The 23178-nt window shown below is 35.2% G+C and overlaps 1 protein-coding gene across 1 annotated transcript; it reads right to left on the bottom strand.

Annotated features, from left to right (window-relative positions):
• Positions 1-1125: 1125 nt before the first annotated feature.
• On the bottom strand, positions 1126-8587 carry LOC141484745 (RNA exonuclease 1 homolog). Its single transcript, XM_074180071.1, has one exon. It carries the CDS (start codon positions 6276-6278, stop codon positions 4824-4826), a length of 1455 nt encoding a protein of 484 aa, XP_074036172.1. The 5' UTR covers positions 6279-8587; the 3' UTR covers positions 1126-4823.
• Positions 8588-23178: the final 14591 nt, after the last annotated feature.

Raw genomic sequence — 23178 nt, 5'->3', positions numbered from 1 at the left:
CTTGTTAAAGGTCGTTCTCGCTATCTTCCTGAGGTGTTCCAATTCAGGGCACCACCATGTGTTGGTTGTGCCATGCGTTTGAACCATCCTCATTGGACAGGATTCCTTATAGGCAGTGTCTATTTTGTTGTGGATAGATACTGTGTACCTTTCCAGTTCCTCATTGTTGCCAGGAGTCAGGACCTCTGTTTCCCGCAGAGCTCCTCTTAAGAGTCGATTGTAGAGATCTACATCCGTCCTCTTCGGGTCACGGGATTTTACAGTAGTCCTGAGATCCTGGCTTACCGTATAGGTCAGCCAGCGGTGGTCTGACATAGAGATATGGTCCGAGACTTGCCAGTCTTGGATTTTGTTTGATATTTCGGCTGTCGTGAGCGTGATATCTATTAACGTTTGGCTACGGGCATTAATAAATGTTGGCTCCGTGCCTCTGTTCAAGATAGTTAGATCTTTCTGTATTATATATTCATATAGTGACTTACCTCGGGCGTTGATATCCTTGCTGCCCCAGCTCACGTGGTGAGAGTTTGAGTCGCAACCCAATATGAGCTCCACTCTCTGGTTGAGGCAGTGGTCCACTAGTACCTCCATTTCTCTGGTCGGTGGTAGGGTGGCTGCATCTGAAGGGAGGTACACCGATGCGATTATCAACGCCATATATTTGCCTTTCCCAACTGGACATTCAACTTTGACCGCAGTGAGATCTGAGGTGCTGAATTGTGCCATCGGAAACGCTCTGTATTTCCTAGGAACGTAGACAGCCGTCCTAGGTTGCTGGTTGCTTGGTAAGCTGAAAATTTGACCAGTTAAACTACTGAGACCAGTAATTTTGGTCTTTATTATCCAGGGCTCCTGGATCAAAGCTATTGCATCCTCCAATACATCAAGGTGGCGACATAGTGTTGCCGTTGCCGCCTTTTTGTGTTGAAGGTTGCATTGTATTATTTTTACTTTTTTTCCAACGTCCTTGCCCATGAGACAGTTGTTGGATACAAAGTTACATCCATGTATAGAGTTACTTATTTTTCAAATTGATTACTTCCTTCCTTTCTTTGGAATATTCCATCATCCTTTTTTGTGTCAAGATGGAGTAGTAGAAAGCCAAAAACTTTCTTTCCCCAAAAATTTAATTTCATCAAATTACTTTCATAAAAAAATCTGCATATATATGGTCTATAACAATTTATTCCTTCATTCCTTCAATCTCACATAATAAATAATAGAAAAACATATCTTTTTTCGTCAATTGAAAATCGAAAAAAATTAATACCGACATCACTCTGCAAATTACAGCAACACACATCGCGACACTTGTTCATTTTGAAACTAGAAACAAATATTTCACAAATACAAAATCACCACTTACAACGACTCACTCTGTAATAATATTCCATGCCTCAATTTGGCTCGCTTGGTAAACGCCTCAGATTCAGTCGGTTGCGCTATAGTTCAGCCGTGCATAAAATTCGAGGTGGGGAATCTTGACCCAAATATGGCGAAAAGTGAACTTACTTGTGTTTACTTCCATACGGTGCTCGAGAGTACTTATTTGTCGTATAGTGCCATAAACTCATTTTCACAAAAATGTCGCTTGGTTCCTTTCTGATAAGCATTACCCATTTATGGTGATAGGTAGTTAATTATTTTTTGTTTTCATGCTGTACAGCAGTAATATTTATAAAAAACAGCTGTCTGGGATCGATTATTCCAGATTCTGAATAAAGTAGATCGCTAGTGTGGTCGTAACCTTTCCGTAGGATACATCTGATAAACCTTTTCTGTATAACCTCAAGAGAATGTAGATAAGTTTTCGACACTCCACCCCAACCAATTATACCATATCTCAGATGGGGCTCTACTAAACTCTTTTATAACATAATTTTCTGTTTTTGACTGAGTATGTTTGCTATCCGTTTGAATTTGTAAAGTATACAACGTAATTTTTTAACTATGTGGTCTATGTGCTGGTTCCATCTGAGATTGCTATCTAAAATTATTCCAAGATATTTTATTTTCTTTGTGGGTTTGATGACTTCCGTATTGAAGATTTTGATGTATTATTCTGGTAAATAGTTGTCATAACTACTGAATGGTACGTAATAAGTTTTCTCAAATAGATAAGAGTCTGTGGTCGAACCACAATTTGATTTGATGGAGGTCATGTTCTAATTTCTGTTTCAAATTAAACAAGTTTTCGTCTTTGCAAAACAACACAGTATCATCGGCGAGCCTCAGAATGTTGGAGTTGATGTTTCGTAGACAAACTTTGTTCAAGTAAATATTGAATAGGATTGGTCCTAACACCGTCCCCTATTGCACACCACATGTAATATTTTCCTCTTCACTTATATGATTGCTCACTTTTATCCTTTGCTCTCTGTTGTAGAGATAACTTTTGAAAAGACTATTCGCTATACCTCTTTCCATATCGTCCAGAAGATTCAGTAAGATAGAGTGGTCGACGGTGTCGAAAGTTTTCCTTATGTTTATGAAAACAGCAATAGAGGGTTTCGATTCATCCAAAGATGAATACATTTACTAGGTTAGTTCAGTTTGATGTACCTCGTACATTTTTCTAAATTAGTTTTCATGATATCAATGAACTCGTTTACTCCAAGATCAAGATTGTTGCGAAGTAACAGCAACTTCCATTTTAACTCTGAACCTTTTTTCATTTACTTTCCTATAGTACTTGATATCATTTTGAACATTATTCTCATGAGGTATGACAATTTGTGCTAAGGTTGTGAAATGGTCTGTAATACATGATTCCAAAGTATTTGGTAGGATTGTGTCATAGTCCTGGTTTTTTGTTTTGATAAAAATGGATATACCTATATCCATATTCACTCAAAGAGTCCTTGTAATGTTGAGTTTCATGTGAATTCACTAATATATCAATATTCATGTCCCCTATTATTAAGTTATAGGTAATCAAAATTTCGTTATTTTGATTCAAAATAGTATCTAACTCATCAACAAAAGGTTCAATTTCTGTAGCTGGTGATCTATAAAGACGAATGACTCAGGATAGAGTTGAATTGCTGGGTAAAATTGGAAGTTATGTCCAATATATTTATATTGAAATCGCCGACACAGATGATTAAATTGAAATTTGAGAATACATCTGAAAACATATCCTCTATGCGGTCCATGAATTCAAAAGTATTAGAATTCTGAGGTCTATTAACATTTCCCACAGCTATCGTGAGTTTATCTAACATGATTTTCATACATCGATAACAACAATTCTCCCGTAGATTTTGAATCGACTCTGTGTTATTTCCAAGAGAAATATAATATTTCCGTGGATGGTACCTACATTAAATTCAAACACTCTGAGTTTGATTCAAAGACCAAACACAATTCAAATTTTTCCAATAATTTTCTTTAAATTTACAATTCTTCCAATGATATATGACATTTGGTGCTGTGGTGGTGTGATCTACAGTAAAAATTATTTGAAACGAGTACCCATATCAGCTGGTTGCAACTTGTATAACCGGGAGTGGAAACCGTTTTATTTTTAGTTGATAATTCTGGTTTTGAGAATACCCTATAATTTTCTGAAATATACAATAGTTTTACTACCAACAGATTATTGTTTCCAGCATAATAATTGAATTTGTTATGCGTGATTTTTTCATAACTGATTACAAAAAGGATACTAATAACAAGTTGCAATTCTGCATTATAATTTGATATATTCATCAACGTTGAAAATTAAATACATCGTTTCATTCAAAACAATTTTTATAATTTTCGAATTGTATAACTATGTACTTTCTTTAGAGAATCGGTACGGTTACCTAAACACATTATTTCATAATTGTAGTTGAAAAAGTATGAACATTGTTTTCAATAAAGTGTTGTGACAAAAAATATTATCTAGTTCACCTCCTGATGATTCCAAATTGTTAAGGTGTTAGACGCGCGTCAATAAGAGTGGTGAAGTTCTAATGTTTTCCATCAAAATAGTAGAGGTTATGATCTTTCTTTAAAGCTTTTTCGATACGTCTGTTCCGCTCGCATCGAAAAGTTGAAAAGTGGAAATGATGATCATTGTTATGTTCATCTCAAGGCTTTATCTCTCACCTTTAGTTCATTTCTTAATTATACCAACTTGGTAGGTAAAAGACACGCATCAAGAGTGGTCACTCTGTATCATAAATTAGGTTGGGTGTTTCACAAGGTTCCGCTGGGAGGTCTGACATTTTGCAAAATGCAGCACCATAATAAAAGCATGGGATTTTGTCCCAGAACCAGCATCGTACATTAACTTAGTGGGCATTTTCGAATAATTATCAAGAAAACAACAGATCACAATCGATGCCACATCGAAAAACTAATGTATCAATAATTTTTCTGAATAAACATAATTAGCTTGAAGTGGCGTTTCGGGATATAGCATTTCAGTTAGCCTATTATTTCTCTCTAAGTTATTGTGTTCACATGGTCCCTATAATTTCAAACACTTTTCACTGAATAAAGTGGCCTATACATGCTTCTGCTAGTGAACATTGATGATTTTATCGATTTGATGAAAAATAAACCATTTTTACATGGTATCTATTTCTGACACATTTAAAATTTCATAGTCTTGTTGCTGAACCTCATGTAGGAAGTTAAATTACCAAGAAATCCCCACCAATTTTTTTATATGAAAATCTTCAATGCATAAAGAAATACTTTGGTGAGTACAATACATAGTAAACGGTAAGAGAGTAACGGTGAGAGAAAAAATAATGATACATTTATTTCGACTAATTTTTTATTGAAAGAAACCAAACTGGAAAATCAGAAAAAGGAATGATTTAGGAGCTTCAGTAACCAAAATCGTTTTTTACACGCCACAGCATTAGATCCATACACGTAACGGCACCTTCGTAACTATTATGGCCTTCTGCGCTGGACTGTATATTGCGATGTAGCACCGTTGATGCTAATTCTTTCAGCGCCTTACGATAGGGAAGCCCCTTTTCGTGTCCAAACACAAGGGCGGTGTCCACTATATTGTTATGTACAATTTTCAGAGCTCGCAAATCATTCTCCAAGGAATGACCAATTAATACTGTGCATGCTCCTATGAACTGCAATAGGTCATCTTGCACTTCGTGTATTCTTTTTGGGGTATTAATTTCCATATCACGGGCCGTTATTCCAGAAAATCGAGTATTGTAGTCTACAATCTCGTGATATGGCTTCACATATGAGTCATAAATTATGCCTCCATCAATACGGACAACGGTGACTTTTGTTAACTCCAATCCTCTCACTGTATAACACATTTCACAGTCCAATGCATAAACTCCACTAGTTTCACCGACTTGAAAATGTTGCCTCTGTTTCGTTATTGCATATCCATCATAAGGATCTTCTATATCGTTATTTTCGAATCCACTCCATACGTGAAGACGACTCTCTGTGCAACCCAAGGAACCAAATTTTTGATAACAGCAATCGTGAACGAAGTATCCATAATATTCATGCGTTGGATTATTACATCGACGTCTTTTGCCCCAATGGTGGTAACACGTCTCCTGCGTAATGTAGGCGTTTGCAGTCGTGAAAAATATTTTCTGGCACCTGCAGCATGCCCTCGTCAAACATTTCTCTTTAGGCCTGAACTCCTTGGCATTTATATTCAATTTTCCGTCAGAAACCGGAAAGCTAACACTTGTTGAACTATTTACTGGTTTAATCGGATACCCTAACCTCAATAATAAAGTGGGAGGGATCACATATCTGCGAAGTAATAACTCAAACTTTCTCTCCGAAACCCCCAAAGCGATAAAGTAAGGCGAAGGCTGTAACACTCTTGAGACTGTTCTGTGTCCCGATACTGAAGTAAGTTGAGCCACTTGACATGTCAAATCTTGTGGAATGTACTCTCTATGTCTCGAATGTATTCGTGGAGATAATTGACAATAAGTGTTATTCCTTCGCAATATCCTATGACTACCAGAATAATCCTTTCTTTGGTAAGATTCGTTATGAAAATAATTTGTCACTTCTTGGTGTGATCCTAGAGGGTCATATTTAGTATAGTAATATTCATCATCGCTTTTTCCCTGTTCGATCCGGACACTATATGAACCGCAATAGCGGGATGGAGGCGGAACAATCGTGGTTTCCAGAACATTGTACTGTACCAGCTCTTCTATCTCACCCATTTCTCGTATTCTCAGAAAATTTCTCTCGTCCACTTCTCCTAATCCACTAACGCTGAACTGAAAAAAAATGCTATTGGTCACTTTCTTCGAAAAAAGAGAATTCATTCAATAAATAAAGTAATGTTGTACAGGCTATTAAGGAGCGACAGGCAATCGCATAAAGATGCTAGATGAGAAGTATACTGAATAGTAAAAATAAATCATCATCGTATACTCACCAGTCTCCAAATTGCAATAGCACTAATCACAACTTGTAGCAGTAATATATTATTTTCTGATCACTTGAATGAGAGATACACTTCGAATGAAGAAAGTAGTTAGTAACTTTATCAAAAGCCTTAACACATGTAGAGTGATGAGGATATCAGATATTCATCCTTTTAAATACTAAAATATTACCTGTCGAATTCACCCGACAAATTTACCTGTCGAAATAGTCAATATATGAAATTTTATCTACCAAAAATTGTACCTGAAGTGCCCAAACTGATGTTTATTCGTATTCTTAACACTTCGAATGAAGAAAGAAGAGCACATATAGAATGAAAAGTATTACCTTCAACCTTTTAAATACTAGAACCATTGTGATTTCAATTTACCTGTCGAATCTACCTGACAAAATTACCTGTTGAATTCACCTGGCAATGTAGCCAATATATGAATTTCTTTTGAAATCATTCACCAAAATGTGTACCGAGAGTTTTTTTTTTTAATTGAAGAGTGTGTGTGTATTTATGTACGTACGTAAGAAGTAATAACTACTTCGTTTTTTTCAAATGATTTCTCGCTGTGATTTATTCGATTATTCGTTTAAATTTATTCATGTATTCCAAATATTTACTGTGTAGGGAACATAGAAGATGAATTTTATTATTTCAAAGTTTAAGATTACTTTATGAAAGAAACATTTAATTTAATATTTGGAATAATTGATTTTTTACGAACATTGTGAATGTATCTTAAAACAAACAAAACTAAGAAATTATGAACAGAAATTTTCAGACTGCCCCAGGAATAAAAATCCTTTTTCACACGCCACAATTTAAACAGCTTCAGTCAATCTCGCGGTACTGGTATTCATAAACTCGCGAGAGCTCGCTTGAGCCCCAATCTCGCGAGATTGCATTCCCTGATTAGATTTGATCGAATTGAATTCATTTGTGGTTATTATGGTTGCCAAGCTCTTATACCAATAAATGATAATCAAGTCAGCATCATCTGGAGATGATTGAAACTCTTAGCCCAGACTATCGTCTGTTAGTAGTAATTAGAACCCGGAACAACAAACACTTTGTAACATTTCAAACTACATATGAATGAATAAATTATCATTGTACTTACCACTCTCAAATTTCAGTATTTTTGATTATTATTAATCACAATTTGTAGCACAAATATATATTATGTTCTGATAACTGAATGAGCGATATACTTCGAATGAAGAAAGAATTTATGTTGATAGTAGTAAAAATGCCTTATCACCGAAATGTAAAGCACATATGGAATGATGAAGATATCACCTCCAGCCTTTTTAATACTGGAATTATTACCTGTCGAAACCTGACAAATTTACCTGTCGAAAAATTCTACCTGCAAGAACGATTTAGGACAGTTCAAGACAGTTTAGAATCATTTCGTATTCGAAACCAGAACAGAGGATTCATCAATCCGAAGTTATCCTCAATAAACCAGAACGCCCTATATCAACTGCGCATGATCCTAGCGTCCTAGAACCTGAATTTCGTAGAACCACAACAAACCTATTAATTTTATACACTGTATAGTTATTTAGTTGTTTTTGTTCTTGTTTGAGAGTAGGTTGGTATAAACATATAGAGAGAAACGTGTCTGAGACTATATCGAGGAGAGATGCATACGTACAAGAAAATAAATATTTCGAAATTAAATTTCGAAACATTCATCCATCCCAAATACCTACAAAGTAGATTCTGGTAAATGTCTACCGGAAAACAACTACTTCTCTGAGCAATAGCACGCTGGATATTGAATTATATCTGACAGAGATACATGAAAGATAATACCTCGAAACCTCCTCGTGGGAGAACTGAGGAAGCGTTAACAACACTCAACAGTTTCAACGAACATTTACAATTCACAGCTGAAGAAGAAGGTTATAACAGTTTACCGTTCCTAGATATGCGTGTATGAAGAGATCCAGATAATGTCCTACGTACAAAATGGTATAGTCAACCATGTGCCAGTAACAGGTTACTGAACTACCATTCTTACCAACCAACGAAGATGAAAATAAACTTAGTCCTAACCATGAAGAACAGGGTGATCAATTCAACACATCTAGATTTTAAAGACGAATGTATTAGCGAATTGAAAGGTATTTTTCTTGAAAAATGATATGCTTTTGAATAAATTACTTTTTAGCACTCCATACATAGTCAGGAATACATTTCCAAATAATTTAAATATTTCTATAAACAATAGCAATCTAAATAGTAATTTAAATAATTCAAATAGTGGAGAGATATCTCCGAATACTTTGGTTTTTAGGTCACTACCATATTTTCAGTCTCTAACACCTAAACTCCTTAACGTTTTCAAGAGTGAACATATTAAATTTGCCTAGCGCATCGTTACCACTAATAAAAGTCTATTTTCCAAAATTAAAACTTCTTTGAAAACTTTAGAAGAGTCGAATGTAGTATATGAAATTCCCTGTCATACTTGTGACAAGATATTTATTGGATAAACATCTAGAATTTTATCTGGACGCTTAATGTCACACAGAAGTGATTGTAACACAAATGAAGCCACCTGTGCACTCGCAGAACATGTCATCAGCTCTAAACACACAATGAACTATACCGAAGTTGAAGTTTTGTGTACTGAAAGTAACTTACAAAAACGGTTGTTTAAAGAAATATTCTTTATCAAAAGGAATACCAACAATATGAACAAAACTGATCCCAACAACCTCAGCAATATTTACAATTACATTTTAAAATTGGAACTAATTCCTCCAGTTTCCCTAAGTAACATATACATTTGGGTTTAGGCGCAGTGCTGAGTCGGTCAAAAACCATTTACGTCAGTTGGGAGTGATTGGCAGCACTGTACCCAGAGTCAAACAGATACTTTTGATTTTAATTGGGTCAGCCATGGGTTTGTTGTGCCTTTTGGTAATCCTGTCGTTTTCTCTGTCAAATTATTGAACTTTAAATGTTTTTTCATATTGTCAATTATCAAAATTCAAATATTTTTTCTTTTCTCTCTCTCTCTATATATATATATATATATATATATATATATATATATATATATATATATATATATATATATATATATATATATATATATATATATATATATTGTTCTTAAGGTAACGTGTAAGCGACAACGTGACGTCACTGCGGCGTGTTAGCTGCCCCTAAATATCCAATATGTATTTACTCACAACAAAAATAAGGCAAAACAAACTCAGCTAACACGCCGCAGTGACGTCACGTTGTCGCTTACACGTTACCTTAAGAACAAAACACATAATACATTTTTTAAAGAAGAACGTCATTGAAATTCCCTTCAAAATCCCTATTGCTCTTATTTCGAGTGTAATCTTATATCTTTATTTTTTTATCCTATTTTCTTTGAATTGTCCTTGCTTAAATTAACGGACCAGAGGGTTTAAATAAAATAGTATTGACTAATGATTCAATAAACCTGGAAGGCCATTTCAAAACTTGCCATTTGAATAAATCAGTATTCCTAACAACTACAAGCTCCACGGTTTTTTCCGAAGAATTCAGACGGGATTTTGAGTTGGGAGCTACCGATTTCACTTGCCCAAGACAGCAATATTGCATGTAGAAGCAAATGGCTACTTCATTAACTTCCACATCAAGTTCAATCAGAAATAGTGACCCCCTCACTGGAACCCTATAAATTACAAAAAAAATAACTCACCAGTTGCTCTCGAATACGTGTTAAGTTACTTCTAGAGTCTTTACGTCCACAAAACCTCTCGAATCCAAAATAAGTAACAAAGGAAAAGGCACAATTGCTTATACAGTATTATATCCGCCCTGTAGTGAATATTATTGGCGAAAAGCTCTTCCTAATATCGCTTTGAAATGCTTCTCCCCACAAATATTAGAATCTTCCACAACCAGGAGCAGAGACAACGATGAAAACCAATTCCTTCTTAACGTTGAAGCACTCAACTAACTATAATAACCCACATTCTACTCCTACATAACGTTCCTACTCGAGTTCTCACTTCAGTGTCCTTCCATATTCTTGTAAGTCAAGTAAATAAGTTACATTACTTCAAATTTTATTGCACAATAGAGAAAAATGTACAATTCCGAAATACCTACCAACACATAAACACGACCAGAAGAGAACTTGTTTATCAAAAACCAGATCAGCTGTTCGCTTTTTTCCTTTTTTTTTCAAGGAACGAATTGTCCACTTGGACGAGCTGCGAGCGAACGGCGATTGGCTTATCGGACCAATTTAGTTTTTGAAGTTACGGGATGCACCATCCAAACCGTAACACTACATGAAAAAATATTTTGATGAGGACTGAAAATATGTTAAATATTTTTATTGTGCCGAGGAACCAATGAAAACAAAAAGAAGTTCAAGTGTGAAGGAAATAATATGTACTCGTCTTGGCAATATTTGACAAGAATATGTTGTGGTGGGATATCAATTCATTTTGTATGTTGCTTGCAGTAGTCACTATTATAAGAAGATGAGGAATAATTTCAGAAATGTACAAAAATATTTGTAACGAATCATCTAAAACACTGGGTTTTCATTTATGGTGTCGTCCAATAAACAATTGCATGATGTTTATACCAACTATAACCTCCCAACTCCCTGGTGATACGCAATGAGCTTCTCGACTAGCTCCCCTCCCCCAAATCATGTGCGTTCTGCTGTGAAATGAAGTATCTCAAAAATTTTCAAAATATTATCTTCAAATACAGGTAGGTACAGTCTAATGTTATTAGGCAGCTTGCAAGTTATTTCTGACTGGCAAAAAATAATGAAACGAAAAAACAGTTGCGTTGTATCTTCAAGTCAACGTCTCGCGCCGCTTTTCGGTTTTGAAATCGCGCGTTGAATGAAATATCTATTACTCGTGATCTCACTACACGTCTTCTCGACCATATCGTATTTCGTTATTTTTTTCTGAATCCTCTTACCCCTTTCGAACTCTACGTGAATGAACGTTTCCGTTTCAGCTTGAGCATTGATGAAAGTTCAACGCATTTGTGTTGTGAAAAGAGAGTGTTTTCAAGAAAATGGGCACTCAAAACATTCGCTTTGATTTCAACTATTTGTACCCATCCCATTGAAGGCTCATATGCCACTGTTTAGTATGCAAATGAATAAAAAAGTTTCCCTTAATATAATTTCACCTGGAAAAAATTAAGAAAGTTTTATAATTTTTGTAAATGAGGCAACCCCCAGCAAGAAAAGTAATCCCACCTTAAGTAATTTTGGTAAGAGTTCCATTTTTTATAGCCTACTTTTTAAAATATAATGATAAATCATTACAAAATATTTTTATAAAAAAGTGTATCGAACATGTTTCGGTTTTTTTCAATATGTTTCTTTTCTATTCTTTAGATTTCAGAAAAAATAACCTTTATTATTGTTGTACATGGTAATGTTAAGGTTGGAGACAAAGCAATGACTCATTCGCAAAGTGCAACAACTCCACGGTCTGCCGGTTTAGGTCAATGGCAAATCTTAATTATAAACATTCAGTTCAATTTAGTGGACGATCGAAAAGTTGCTGAAAAGCACTAATATTCATATCAATAAAAATCAGTTATTTGATTATAAATTCAAAACGTAGAGTGTTAAAAATATGTAATAGACAGACCTTAATGCAAGATGAATATTCGCATAATCAAGTAATATTATATTCATAGAGAAAGTAAATTCTATTTTTCCATAGCAAAATACATTGACTTGTAATTCTTGTAATTTCATCAGCAAGGATAATTATATTATAGGTGATCATTTCAATCATTTCATTTTCAAAATGAAATGATTGAAAATGTGAATGTGAAAAATGATTAGTGGCGTTTCTGAAATATTGAGGTTCGCCATTTTTTCATCTAAAAGGAATCCAATTTTGAAGTTAAACTTGCTAAAATCAGTTATTTTGAAAAATAGATGAACTTTTTTGTAGACCTTTTGGAGGTTTACAATACTGCATATATTTTTGATCTATCTCATAGAAAAAAACTAACTAGTACACTGTATTGTATGACTTTCACTATAAAGAGTTTTACAAAAACCGCGACACGTGTTTCTCGAGCGTAAAATTGTTTGTTTTAAGCTCGTATCTTAGATGTATCTTGGACATGAACTTTACAACACTTTATCTGTATCATTGAAAGGCATGAGAAAAAACTCAAATTGAAAAGGGAGTTGAAACAATTTGTTGGCATCAATCATAATATGCTTCTACTGATACTTGAATAAGGAAGTAACATCTTCCAGAGCGCATCACAAACAGATCACTCTCTAACGTATTCAAAGAACACCTTATTGTGAGGTTTTAACTGAACAGTTTTACAAAAACTTTGTTTGCTGGCTACAATACATGCTTGCTCAGATAGCCGTAATTTTCATTAGTTCTCCTGAGAACATGTTATCTCTGAATTTTATGTATCTATATCGGGTGTCCCACATTTTATGTGACAGGCAATATCTGGTTTGTTGAAGGAGATACACAAAAATGTTTCAAACAAAAGTTTTAGGAGTTCATGAGAGCTATATTTTGATATAATTTTTAAATATACATGGTGTTTGTTGTAGGTGCTACAGACCAAAATTCCATTTTTTAAAAAAAAATGCCCTGTATATCATTACATATTCAGATGCTACGTTAAATTCTGATATCATTTCATGTTTGGTTTTTGAAATTCGGTTACGGCGTTGTTGAGTTATTGCACTTTTCCTTAAATATAAAGTTTCAAAAAAACTTATTTACTCGTACACGAATCCAGTCTATATCTTTTATTAAATTGAACTAGACTACCACTGAATACAAACCATTATTCTCACCTCTACGATACGATACCGATATCAGTTGAATATAATATTGAAATTCTTGAGAATGTGACTAACTTGAGGGTGAATTGCTTTATATTGCACAATTTCATCAAGTAGCTCATGCTTGTTGATGCCATAGTAACAAATGTTGTTGAATTGTATCTACTTGTCAGTTCGATTCAGTGATTCTTTGCAAAACAGTAACTGTGTTCTTTGTGCGAAAACTCCAGTATGCCTTTCGCGTTTAGTCCAAGTGATTGCATTGTTATGTTATTAATTTTTGGGGAATATCAGAAAAACTGCCGTCAAGCACAACGTCTATACCAAGAACGTTTTCCAGACAGACCCATTCCGTCACGAATGACTTTTTCGAGAGTTGTAGAAAAATTGCGAACTGGGTCATTTCCTTCTACTATAAAGCATCGTCATCATACGAGATCTGTTAGAACTGAAGATTTAGAGATCAATGTGTTGGCTTATATTATTATTCATCCACATGTTTCTATCCGTACTCTTGCAGAAGAAGTCGGTGTGAGTAAATTTAATGTACAGAGAATTCTGAAAGGAAATAAATACCACCCATTCAAAATTCAGTTGGTACAAAGTTTGAAACCCACGGACTTTGAACGACGATTTGAATTCATTGCTTGTATTCAGGTAATATTACATGAAAGTCCTAACATATTCAGTCAAATTTTGTGGAGCGATGAATCGCGATTCCACAATAATGGAGTTGTGAATCGACATAACAGTCACTATTGGTCTCAAGAAAATCCCCACTGGGTCCGCGAAAGTAATTTTCAAACTACTTGGGGTATTAATGTATGGTGTGGATTGTTCAATGGCCGCATCATAGGACCTTACTTTTTCAATGAAAATCTCAATGGATTGCGATATTTACATTTTCTAGAAAATGATTTGATCCAGTTGATGGAAGATATTCCCATAGCAGAACGACAAGGAATTTGGTGGCAACAAGATGGTGCTCCTCCTCACAATTCACAGGTTGTTACTGAATATCTGGATAGAACGTACCCAAATAGATGGATTGGTAATAAGGGTCCAATTCGGTGGCCGGCTCGTTCCCCAGATTTATCACCGCTTGATTTTTTCTATGGGGTTATTTAAAAGATATTGTTTTCACTACTCCCCCTTTGAATGTGGATGATCTGAAAATGAAAATTCGACAAGCGTGCAGTGATATTACGCCTGATATTATAAGAGCGACTTGTACGAGAGAAGTGATTCGACGTTTTGAAGCCTGTATAATATCTAATGGGCATCACTTTGAACAATTTTTATGACTTATTTCTAGGTACCTACCATTCTTATGAAATGATTTATCAAGTTATATTATTTACATTGTTATTAATTAAAGATTTGTTTTCGAATACACCTCTTTCAATTTCGCAATTGTTTCATATTCAAAATGATTCCTGACTGAATTCCACAACTCAAAATTGAAACCATTACTTCGAACACCCAAAATTTTGACTAATATTCATGTAATCTGATGCAGAGAGAATAATTGTATGAGATATTTTTAAAAATAATAGTCGTTCTCAAGACTTTACATTTTAAGCAATAACTCAACAACGCCGTAACCGAATTTCAAAAACCAAACATGAAATGATATCAGAATTTAACGTAACATCTGAATATGTAATGATATACAGGGCGTTCTATTTTAAAAAAATGAATTTTGGTCTGTAGCACCTACACCAAACACCCTGTATATTTAAAAATTATATCAAAATATAGCTCTCATGAACTCCTAAAACTTTTGTATGAAATATTTTTGTGTATCTCCTTCAACAAAACAGATATTGCCTGTCACATAAAATGAGGGACACCCGGTATATACTTTTTCTTCTGTCATAGACGAATATGTATCTGTCTTATACCCAAATTAAATAAATTAACTAGAAGATCAGATGGAACCTTTATGTTTTTTTCTTCAAGACTACAGACAGAAAGTCTATTAACTTAGTACTCCTTTATGCCACAAAAATAAGGGCACCAGCTAGTTTCAATCTCTCTGATTTGCCGAAAGAAGCAAAGACAGATTTCTATCAACCCATTCGTTATAGTTTTTTATCATTCGATCAAACTTTGTCATACATACATCGCATGTATTTGACCACATGTCATCAAATAATGTCTTCATCACTGAGCAGGAATTTCGATTCGCAATAGGAATGACACCAGAACATTTATATAGAAACATTCATATAGAAAAGAGAATTATTCACTTTTCCTCTGCTTCTCATTTCCCCGAAACCACTGCTGAAATTACAGCGAATTCGAAACCTGATATTATTTTGGAACATATATATTTTAATAAGTTTCAATTTTTGAGTTCTGTGACTAAGGTGTCATGTTATGAATTTGAGGTCCAAGGTATTTTGCATATCATTGACCTGTTACATTTTTCGGTCTTGGCAGTTCATTTTATCTCCTAGATCAGGAGTATATATAAGTTGGCTTGTGGCTCTTGCCCAAAACTTTATATTGCCCGAACAGGAATAACTTTTTCCCAAAGAATTTAAGAATAGACGTAGTTTCTTAGATGGAAAGACCAATTCCACATTTGCTAACCAGCTTTCAGCAGAAGGAAATGAGTTCAATCATGAATATGACGTGTTTCATTTAGAAGAGAAAATTTTGAAACTCAATATATTAGAATGTTTAGAAATAAATTCGGGTACTTTACTGAATGGCCAAAAAGAATCAAATCCTGTTACTGAATATTTTTTTAAATGTGAAAACTGGTACATAAGCACCTTCATTCGAAACTCAGGTACACATTTAACAATAATTGGCTAGGTAAAACTCAGGCATTTGAAATTTGAGTACTTCGAATTGTAAAAATATATCTAAAGTATTGAATAAGTACATTCAGTTAGTAAAGACATGCCTGAAAAAGCCATTGTATGGCGAAACACGTGGTGCGTATTTGTAAACATGTGTAGTGATAATATCTATTCTATACTAATATGAATGAGTTTGTGGGTATGTACGTATGTATATATATTTGTGGCTCTTTCACGCCTAAACTACTCAACTACTAAACTTTACATAAATACAGCTTACACATCAGAATAATATCTAGGCTACAATTCGTAAAGGTTTTGTGTAATTCTGGTCATAATATAACGATGAGTATTGAATTAGTCGGAAAAATTGTTGCTCCCTGAAAGCTATCTTGGCGTGCACTGCCTATACCGTTGAAGTCAAATGCAGATAATGTACCGTAATATTGTTTATCCTAAATAGTTGTAAATGAAAGTCTGCGATATCATACAGGCTGATTCACGGTGGATGGCACATTAGACGTTTCTGGTGAACCAGACAACGGATCACTTTGAAAATTTAATGGAGGGCATATTCGGACATTCTCTAGCCAACTAAAATATTTTCGACAATGCGGTGTTGCCGCTTCTATTAGAAAGCAGTAGCAACTTTGATTTTTCAAATGGAACACTCTGTATATAATATTATTTTTGGAATCTCCAACAATTGCCCGACAACTTTTCTTGATATTTCCCTATACCTATCTGTTACCGTTTTCGAAATAAAAATCAATCTCAATTTTTTCTTCGAAAATCATGACTTCTAAAAATGCCGATATCTTTTAGTTAAGAAGTACTATGATATCGAAATTTGGTTTGGAGTTAGGTGATACTTGGATACTTCCCACACGTCAGCCTAATCTCCGTTACTTCAATACAGGGTGGTAAAAAAATACAGTTTATTCGTTTGCTTGAAAAAGTTGCTGAAATTTGATTATTTTGAATGGAACACCCTGTATATTATTGAAAATTCGGAAAGCTGCTGAAATTTGCTATCTTTCTATGTATATCATACCTATACCTAACTAGTCAAGTTTCGGACTTATGAACATTTATTTGTGAAAATGTCCCTTCAGAATGGTATTTCCATTCGGTATTTGGTAAGCAGGCCATGATTACTATTTGACAGTAGCGTTGTGACATTCTCCTAATAATATCGACATTTTCGTCACTTCAGAAGTTGCAAATACCTTCAAAACGATGGAACAAAACTATTCAAACGAAGTTCTTATGAATTTGTTTATTATTTTTGGACAGTGTGACAAAATTATCAGCAGAACATGTAGAAAGTTCAATGAAATGTATCCGAATCTACCGCCAAGAAAGAAATTTATACGAATTCAGAACAATTTCAATATGTTTGGATAAACTTTAAAAAAGCACCAAGAAACTTGAAATTGGAAATATTGATATGAATAATTATAAAAAAGTAAAACAATCACGTGGACTATTTCAAAATATGTTCGAATCGATGGCCGTTTACTTCCAAGCACTTTAAAATGCGGGTGTTGACTGCGTTCGTGGTGGCAGATCTGATTTCATTGGGATCCAAATCTTCAAATGTTTGGGCAATCCTTTCTAACAATTCATCTCTCGAACGCACGGGTATTTTGTAAACTTCTCTTTAAACATTCCCCACAAATAAAAATCTAATGGATTAAGATTGGGTGATCCCGCTGGCCAATTCCATGGTCCCAAGCGCCTCATCCACCGATCGTCAAATAGTCTATCCAGTTCTGCGCTCACTTCTCTTGTGCAATGTGCAGGAGCTCCGTCTAGTTGGTACCAACAGTTTCGATAATCTTCGAGTGGCAGATTATCCACGAAACTGTCTACAGTATTCTCCAAAATATTCAGGTAGCTTCTGGATGTTAATGACTCCCCGTATATCACGTACCTCAATTTGTTGTCCATCAACATGCAGAAGACATTAAAACTAAATTTTTCTTGAAATCCGGCTTCTTTTGTGACGTGAGGATTTTCACTGGACCAATAATGACGATTTTTTCTATTGAAAATCCCTTCTCTCGAAAATTTCGATTCATCAGTCCAAATAATTTTATTTAAAAAAAGTGGATCTTCTTGAATGCGTGTCAACAACATTTCACAAAATTCTACTCTCTGTTGAGGATCTTGAGGCTTCATTGCTTGAATTTTGGTGAATTTATAATCATGCATTTTATGTCTTCGCAAGATTCTTTGAACCGATGAATATTTTATACCCAAATCTTCTTCAGCACTTATTATCGATGACTCGGGAAATGCGTGAAAATATGCTAAGACATTAATCTGGTTGTCTTCGAAAGTTACGGGTCGAGGCAAGTTTCTTGGTGCTTTTAAAGTTGATCCAAATATCCAAATGCATTGAAATTGTTCTGAATTCGTATAAATTTCTTGAGGTTCATTGGCGGTAGATTCGGATACATTTCATTGAACTTTCTACATGTTCTGCTGATAATTTTGTCACACTGTCCAAAAATAATAAACAAATTCATAAGAACTTCGTTTGAATAGTTTTGTTCCATCGTTTTGAAGGTATTTGCAACTTCTGAAGTGACGAAAATGTCGATATTATTAGGAGAATGTCATAACGCTACTGTCAAATAGTAATCATGGCCTGCTTACCAAATACCGAATGGAAATACCATTCTGAAGGGACATTTTCACAAATAAATGTTCATAAGTCCGAAACTTGACTAGTTAGGTATAGGTATGATATACATAGAAAGATAGCAAATTTCAGCAGCTTTCCGAATTTTCAATAATATACAGGGTGTTCCATTTAAAATAATCAAATTTCAGCAACTTTTCAAGCAAACGAAAAAACTGTATTTTTTTACCACCCTGTATTGAAGTAACGGAGATTAGGCTGACGTGTGGGAAGTGTCCAAGTATCACCTAACTCCAAACCAAATTTCGATATGATAGTACTTCTTAACTAAAAGATATCGGCATTTTTAGAAGTCATGATTTTCGAAGAAAAAAATTGAAATTAATTTTTATTTCGAAAACGGTAACAGATAGGTATAGGGAAATATCAAGAAAAGTTGTCGGGCAATTGTTGGAGATTCCAAAAGTAATATTATATACAGAGTGTTCCATTTGAAAAATCAAAGTTGCTACTGCTTTCTAATAGAAGCGGCAACATCGCATTATCGAAAATATTTTAGTTGGCTAGAGAATGTCCGAATATGCCCTCCATTAAATTTTCAAAGTGATCCGTTGTCTGGTTCACCAGAAACGTCTAATGTGCCATCCACCGTGAATCAGCCTGTATATCTACCTCTTATGTGGTAGCCACTATATGCAAAATACTAAGCCATAAATACAATTGAATTGGATACTTCTTTAACAGACACATTTTAGAATATCTCTAAAATTCTTATAAAAATTGATACAATAGTCGTTTTAAGTATTTTAGTATAGATAAATTTTGTCTTTCCAACTAAGTAATTTGGACGAATCGTTCAAAAGTTATCACGATAAGATTAACTTGACACAACGCAGTAAGCCATTAAGCCGGCTTCCAACGGCGCGGGACTTGGCGAGTCTGGCTCGCGAATTGGCGAGTCATGCGCCGTGGAAATGCGAAGGCTCGCCCGTTCGCCAAGCGGCTTGGCGTTCCCGTCGGTTGTCGGTAAATTTGGCACGAGTCAAAGGATGAACGAGCATCGCAGGCTCGGCTTGTCCGAGCTTGTGAATCCGTTCCCACACAGAATGCTTGCATTTGCAGTTTTCCCTCAGTGGCGTTGTGTTGTCAAAAGGTAGCTAGTGCATCAAATGTTTTTAAATTTTTCTATTTTCACTTTAATTTTACTTTCATAATGGAGTGGTCTAACGATTTGATTCTAGAATTTTTGGAACTATATGAAGGGGAACCAGCTATATGGAACCCAAAGGATCCGAAGCATAAAAACAGAAATTTGGTGCACGATAGCTGGAAACGGACTGAAAGCAATTTGACTATGAAATGTTCTGTTGCAGATCTCAAAAAGAAGAAAGAAACGCTGATGGCAACTGTTGCAAAAAGTTAAAAGAAGCAGTGGAACTGGCTCCAGCTGACGACGTTTATAAGCCAGATTTACTTACCTACTTCGACTTTTATACAAAGACGTCATCCACCATCGTCTTTTTCTTATTTCTTTTTTTTTGTTTGCTTTTAAATATTCACCGCTCATTACTATAAAAGCTGCAGCACAAATTGCAATACGCTGATTTTATTCTTGTTGGCGTCTCATCATTTTCCTTGATGCAAACTACTCCATTGTTTTCACCAGAATAACAATCCAGTGGGTGCGTCGAGCGCAATTTAGAATTTGGCGAGTGACGTTGCAAGCTGTTCAACGAGCCGTGGGAATAGTCACGGCTCGTCGACTTGCCACTTGGCAAACTGTTTGCCAAACCGATGAACTCGGCAAGTCACTCGCCAAGTCCCGCGCCGTTGGAAGCCGGCTTTACACGTCGTGTCTATTGTAAGACAACAGGGGACGATGCGCGGGTTTAGGAGGGCGATCTAAGCTATGAAGTGCTATCGCCGAGAACGCGACCCAAACGCAGGCAGACGCGTGAGGACAGACGTCGTTGACGGTTGTGTTAATTTTGCGAATTTCTTTATAGGTAACAATTCGATTCTCGAAGTTATTCATTACTTAGTGCAGTTGCCATATTTTTTTAATTATTGTATGTTTAAAGTAAAAATATAAAGCTAGCTGTTGTCCACTTTTATTTTAACGTACAGTCGAAGCTAATGAACCTAGAATTTTGAGATATGCAGGTAGGTTCTTTGTATAGTATATACATGAGGATTTAGAATCAGGAAGCAGGAATTTCCATCCGAAGGGGGAAAATAGGGGTTCAAAGAATGTATTGAATGTTGTCAGTTTTGAAGTTGGATACCTAGTTGAGTTAATAAGAAAATATTGTGACTATTTGTTTAAAATGGTCTATCACGAAACTTATTATAACAAACCAAATTCTACGCGGGAAAAGCCGTCAGCAACGACTAGTCTCACAATAAAATGTTTCTTGAATTCATCTTCTTTTCATAATATATTTGTGATCAACTGCCTCAGAAAGATTTTTTGTTCGAAATAGAAGAGTTGAGGGTGGGTCCGTTACATCTGTTATATCATTTTTGAAAACATTGTTTCGAAAGTTTGATTGACTGCGATGCTTATTAATACTACTTTTATGACTCATACTAAGAAGTCGGTTCATATACCTATTTTCTAAATATTACTTTCAATAATAATAATAATAAATTAGCATTATTCTAAAGAGAAAGTAGGATATTCCCAATCTTTGTATAGAGAAGTGGAAAGTCGAAAAATGTTTTTCAAAAAAAATGTATCTTCAAAAATACTTCTTATTATCAATGCAATATTGTGAGTTGATTGGATCATCACAGGAGAACAACTAAAATCAAATGGTTTTCCGTCAAATCGAGCCTCAGGAAATCAATTAGAATTAGGAGATAACTGGAATTTATCGATTACGAGCATCACGATAAAAATTAAGTCAAGTGTCATTCGCGGATGATATTTTGAAGTATAATAAGCTGAAAAGTCCCGGGCCTAAAGAAAAAAACGCTTTTTTCTGTTCAACATTGGCTTTATTCATCAACGTAATCTCCATCCAGAGCCACACAATCATTTCAGCGCCGCTCATTTCAATACCACTCGTGTGAAAAGATTTATCTTTTGCCTCAATATAGACCTCAGTTTCAGCAATAAACTCTTCTCATCTGAGCAAAATTTCTTACCGGTGAGCATTTTTTGCTACAAACAGCCAGTAGTCGCTGGGAGCCAAATCTGGCGGATACGATGGATGTGGAACCAATTCGAAGTTCAATTTATGTAGTTTTGCCATAGTTTTGATTGACTTGTGACACGGTGCGCTCTCTTGGTGGAGCACAATTTTTCTCTTTGCCATATGCGGCCGTTTCTTTGCAATTTCGACCTTCAAACGCTCCACTAACGCTATTTAATATTCACTGTTGATGGTATGTTTCTTCTAAAGATGGTCGATGGATATTACACCACGCTCATTCCAAAATACCGAAGCCACAACCTTTCCAGCCGATTGTTGTGCTTTCGGGCCCTTTGGACGAGGTTCACCAGTTGCTTTCCGCTCAGATGACGGTCGTTTCGATTCCGAAGTGAAGTGATAGATCCATGTTTCATCAATTGTCACATATCGATGCAAAAATTCCGGTTTGTTATGTTTAAACATGGCCAAACACTGCTCATTATCATCAAGACGTTCTTTTTTCTGGTTCACAGTGAGCTTGCGCGGCACCCACTTTGAACAGAGCTTTCTCATAGTCAGATGCTCATGCAAAATGAAGCCAACACATTCTTTTGATATTTTTGCAATATCAGCTTACTCACACAACTTCACTTCTCGATCATTCAAAATGATTTTGTGTTTTTTTTTTGTGTTCTGGTGGTACTGCTTCATTTGGACGTCCACTGCGTTCTGCATCGTCGGTGTTTCTACGACCATGTTTGAAGTCAGCAAACCAACGTTTTATTGTTGTTTCTGATGGAGCAGAGTCCTTATAACACTTTTCAAGCCATTGCTTCGCTCAAACAATATTTTTTCCATCAAGAAGCAGTGTGAAATTAAAACACGAAATTATTTTTGATCCATTGTTTTGGAAATAACAAAACTAGTGTCACTTTTAGCACAATAACTCACAAACTTATGAGTAGAATATCATGAAATTTCAACAACTTTCTTTTGAAGGTTAGTACCACTTGAAAAAGCGGCGAATGCGATGAGACTAACGCCATCTTTGTGTGAGACCCGAGACTTTTCAGCCCAAGTATTACATGGAATGGAAAATGCATAGAGTTAGCGATATTTACACAGCAAGTTTCTATCAGAAGGCGAGATGAAGGCCTGAATCAAAAATGTTCCATATAAAAGTTTCAGATATTATTGTTTTCCATTATACAGGGTAGCCCGTAGAAGCGTGGCATATCAAAGTCAGGTTTTTTGAATGTAATGAGGTATATTGGATTCCATCAGAAAAGTACTCTGAAAAAATGTTAGATTATATGTGTATACCAAGCTGTTCCAATTTCACAAAAAATAAT

This window comes from Leptinotarsa decemlineata, unplaced genomic scaffold (assembly GCF_025532065.1).
Source record: "Leptinotarsa decemlineata unplaced genomic scaffold, Ldec_3_MD MMD2_tig00026282_RagTag_RagTag, whole genome shotgun sequence".
NCBI lineage: Eukaryota > Metazoa > Arthropoda > Insecta > Coleoptera > Chrysomelidae > Leptinotarsa > Leptinotarsa decemlineata.
Note: the sequence above shows the minus strand (reverse complement) of the source record. Positions and strands in the feature narration are given on the sequence as shown.